The following is a 3,934-nucleotide window of genomic DNA, read 5'->3' as shown; positions in this document are numbered from 1 at the left end:
CAGACTTACCCGACTGCAACTTAAAAACAATTTTTTGGAAATCCTTTAAGAGACTGACCACAAGTTTATCAGGGAAGGCTTACCAGATGGCTGCTTGTAAAGTAAATGGAATTTAGTCTTTTTAGTTCACAGAGGATTGGTGAAAGGTTTGATGGATTTTTAAAAATGTTATTTTAATAACAAAAGAGTCAGTTCTTGAATTGACCAATTACATGTAATTCAAATTCTACCAAGAGCCTTTTTACATATCCTGGAAGAATCAGTTCTAAGACATAAAAGCCTTTACTTTTTTCTTTTATTATATTTTCTCAAATAAACTTCCCCAAAGGAAGATATTTTAAGAGCATTTTCAAACATCTTTGGCATCACATAAAAAAGAAATCTCGTGTAAAAAACGAAATGTCATCTGAGCTTTTATACAAAGGCGCAATCCAATATGAACATATAAAATATATACAAATATAGTGCATGGTCAGTCACTTAATACAGCTCTCTCTACAAAAAGTAACTTTTTAGAAATTAAAAAAAACACAAAGTAACCACTTAATCAAAAAAGTCCTTTTCTCTCCCAGTATTCAAGTTCCTGTTTACAGTCCAGGGGGAAGAGAGGTCGCTTGGGGAGTTTAGGAGGAGGGGTGGCCTGAGCCCCCTCAGTTCCGCCACGGCCTCCACATGGAGTCCGCCGTAAGCGAGGGGCCGCTGGAAGGTGACACTGCGTTGGGGCCCACGGAGGTGCCGCTGTTGCTGGTGTAGACCGGGATGACAGGGCCGCTGTGCGCGAAGGCCCCGTTGGGAATGAGGAAAGCAAACTGGCCATCGGGAGCCGGTACCACCTGGAAGCCTCCAAACACCTTAGCTGCCTCTCCAGCCTGGCTGCCCAGCTTGCAGGGTGCGCCGCCGGGAGGGGGCGCCGCGCCCCCGGGGATGGGCACGAGCGGCGGCGGCGGCGCGAACGGCGCGTGCTGGGGGCCGCCGGGTCCTGGTGGGGGCGGCGGCGGCGCCTGCAAGGCGGGGTGCGGCTGCCCGGGGTAGGTCATGGCATTGATCTGGGTCATGCAGTTGGCCAGGTGGCCGAGCAGCCGAGTGCGCACCTCGGTATTAACGCCCTCGCACGTGGACAGGAAGCGGGTCACCTCGTTCATGCACTCGCTGAAGCCAGCGCGGTACTTCCCCAGCACGCTTGGGTCTGTGCTCAGCGCAGCTGCGGGCCAGAAGGAGACAGACGGGTCACCGAACGGCCCTGGCCCCGTGGCCACTGCCTCCGCCCTGGGAGGTCCCAGTGGCGCGCCTCCCTGACCATGGGCCCGTAAAACTGCCTCCGGCAGGGAGGGTGGGACGGGTTTAAAAAACCCCAGCCACCTCTACACACTAGCGTGGCTGCCAAAGCCGAGCCACTCCTTCCCGATTCCCTGTCGCTGCATTTAAACCTATCTCAGCCACAGATCTGTCACCCCCACCCCCGCGCGCGATGTGACCTTGGACAATGCCTCCCAATCCATCATCCAAGCCTCATTTCCCCTTCTGCAACGGGAGGGAGTGCTAAACCAGTGACCCCCAGGCTCCACGCAGTTCCAAACCGCCACAGTCCTAAGTCCTTTCGACCCTACCCGCCGCCCGCCACCCTAGCGGCTGCAACCTCTTTCCCTCCCTTTCCGGAACAGTAACAACTTGGAGTTGTGGCTATAAATAAGCCCCAGACCGTGGGAACGCGAGAGTGAGCCAAGGCAGTAAAATGTAGCTGAATGCCTCTCACAACCACGGGCGGAAGTCTGGAAGAAATCACCGCGAGGCGAGCGGGACGCCCGCACAGGGGGACGCGGCGAGCCGCCCTCACCCGTCATCTGCGCCCGCTGCAGGTTCCGGAGGTGCTTCACTGTCATTTCCAGAATGTCCGCCTTCTCCAGCTTGGAATGCCGCGAGCTCTGCATAGGAGGAGGCAAGAAAAGAAAGTGAACCCCGTGTCAGTTGCTTCAGAGTGCTGCGGGTCTCTCCTCCCGGCCACGGAGCGCAAGCATATCTCTGGACCCGAGCAAATAAGGCCGGGCCCTCCCGCCTAGGAGAACGCAGTACCGGCGAGTGCTAGACCCCGCAGTCGGGGGGTTTCACTCTCAGTAGCTGAGAAAGTGTTTGCTTTCTCAGTAAAAGAAAGAGCAACATTGCCCCACTTACATCTTTCTTAAGAGCATCCAAAATCAGTGTTTTCAGCTGGCTCAGACTTTCATTTATTCTTGCTCTTCGTCTTTTCTCCATGATAGGCTTTGATGACTGCAAATAAATAAAAAAAGAGTTCTGTGTTCCCATGGGATCTGCCATTTCATCCCGGGGTTTCAACACAGAAAGAAGCCCCCCCAACCCCTACTTAATCTTGAGGGGCTGCAGAGAGATACAGGTACCGCCCTTACCTTTCTGTGCTCAGATGCTGTCTTTGGTTTATCCGGTGTCGTGTTGACACTGGCTGGGGTAGCAGCCACCGGGGACGAGGAATTTTTCTCCATTATATCAGCTGGCATTTTCCTTTTTTTTTTTTTAATCTCTAGAGAATTTTATTTTTGGAGTTCTTCACGAAAAAGAATTCTTTGTGTCTCTTTTACTAGAGACTTTCACAAAACTACTGAGCAAGTGCTGAGGGTTTATAATAATATTTTGTGGCTACTTCGTGATCAGTAGCGCTGTTCCAGGACCAAGGAGAGAGGTAGACGGGGGATTCCACTGTTATCAGCACCAGCTCCGGATCCTGTGTGATCCCCAGGCCCTGGCGGCCTCTATATATATCTGGGACTGCACGCGAACGGCTCGTGTGAAACTTCCCAAACTTTCTTTCCCACAGTAACTTTCAGCCAATGGGAGGAGGAGACACGCGGCACCGCTCGTGGACCGCGCCCCCCCATTGGCCGCCAGGCACAAGGTCTGGCGGCCAATGGCGCGCGCCTGAGCCCAGGGCACCGGAGGCTACAACGTCAATCAAAAGGATTTTAACCCTTTGCTACTCTCCCTCTGGGCTTTGGTTTAGAGGTGATCTTTTTTTCCTTTCCGCTTTGGTTTTGGTCTTGTCTCTTTCTTTTGGAGCCAGGGTCTTTACCCTTTATGCCCTCTCTCATATGTAACAGAGCTGCTTTGACTGTAATAAGTTCATTTGAAACACATTTTTTAAAGGTATAAAGGGGCAGAGAAAAACATTAGCAGTGGTTAAAAGGGGGCGGGGGGGGGGACGGGACTCGTGTAAAGATGTGAGTTACCGACATATCTAAAGTTCCCGCTCCGACTTTACACATTCAGGAGTGTGAAAGTATATCATGCAGGAAAAGGGCCTTTTTTTTTTCCTTTATCCATGCAGAAAAAGGAAAAACTGGCTTCTACCTTACAAACGCAGGTTTTTCGGAGTAAGGTAGTTCTTGAATCCCTTCCCCACCCCACCCCTCTTCTGGATTTGGGGTCTTAGACCCCGCGCTTCCCCAGGAAACAATCAGAATAATTTCCAACTGGATGGAAGGAAATGGTATTTCAAATGAAAAAGTGAACAAGGGGGGCTCTGAGGGCAATGCCTCAGGGACTCGCGCCCTCCTTCACCACCCTTTCCCTTTTCATCCGTAGGCTTTAGTTTCTGCCGCGCGTTGAGGTGGCGGGCGAGGGGAAGCAGCCTCTCGCTCCTCGCCCCGCGGGCGGCCTCGGCCCCCGGCGCGCGCGGGCCCTTTAAGAGCTACACCAGCCGAGCTGCAGTTTGACATCAGCCGGCCGGCGTGGGCGCGCCTGGAGCCGGAGCACGTGCCAGGATGTTTTATTGCCGCCGCGGCTGCGGCCGGGCCGGGAGGATGTGTGTGTGCGTGCGTGTGTGAGTGAGTGTGTGTGCGCGCGCCCCGGGGGCAGGGAGGCGGGGGGCGGCGGCGGGCGGCGGAGAGCGGGGGCCGGTTCCTGGTCCCCGGGAGAAGCCAAGAAG

General features: G+C 53.7%; 1 protein-coding gene across 1 annotated transcript; it reads right to left on the bottom strand.

The window, feature by feature from the left end:
- Positions 1–277: 277 nt before the first annotated feature.
- HES1 (hes family bHLH transcription factor 1) lies at positions 278–2,825 on the bottom strand. The gene is made up of 4 exons (XM_023214761.2): positions 2,403–2,825; positions 2,170–2,265; positions 1,835–1,922; positions 278–1,201 (listed from the first exon to the last, which is right to left on the bottom strand). The coding sequence occupies exons 1-4, from the start codon at positions 2,508–2,510 to the stop codon at positions 651–653; spliced, it is 843 nt and encodes a 280-aa protein (XP_023070529.1). The 5' UTR covers positions 2,511–2,825; the 3' UTR covers positions 278–650.
- Positions 2,826–3,934: the final 1,109 nt, after the last annotated feature.

The sequence above is a fragment of the Piliocolobus tephrosceles genome, chromosome 2, assembly GCF_002776525.5.
Source record: "Piliocolobus tephrosceles isolate RC106 chromosome 2, ASM277652v3, whole genome shotgun sequence".
Lineage (NCBI taxonomy): Eukaryota > Metazoa > Chordata > Mammalia > Primates > Cercopithecidae > Piliocolobus > Piliocolobus tephrosceles.
Note: the sequence above shows the minus strand (reverse complement) of the source record. Positions and strands in the feature narration are given on the sequence as shown.

Bases quoted from the DNA above. Each gene is read 5' to 3' on its own strand.
- HES1 (XM_023214761.2), bottom strand. From the start codon at position 2,510: ATGCCAGCTGATATAATGGAGAAAAATTCCTCGTCCCCGGTGGCTGCT. The intron at 2,266-2,402 runs GTAAGGGCGGTA...ATTTATTTGCAG, and splicing joins CAGCATCTGAGCACAGAAAG to TCATCAAAGCCTATCATGGA. The intron at 1,923-2,169 runs GTAAGTGGGGCA...CCTCCTATGCAG, and splicing joins TGGATGCTCTTAAGAAAGAT to AGCTCGCGGCATTCCAAGCT.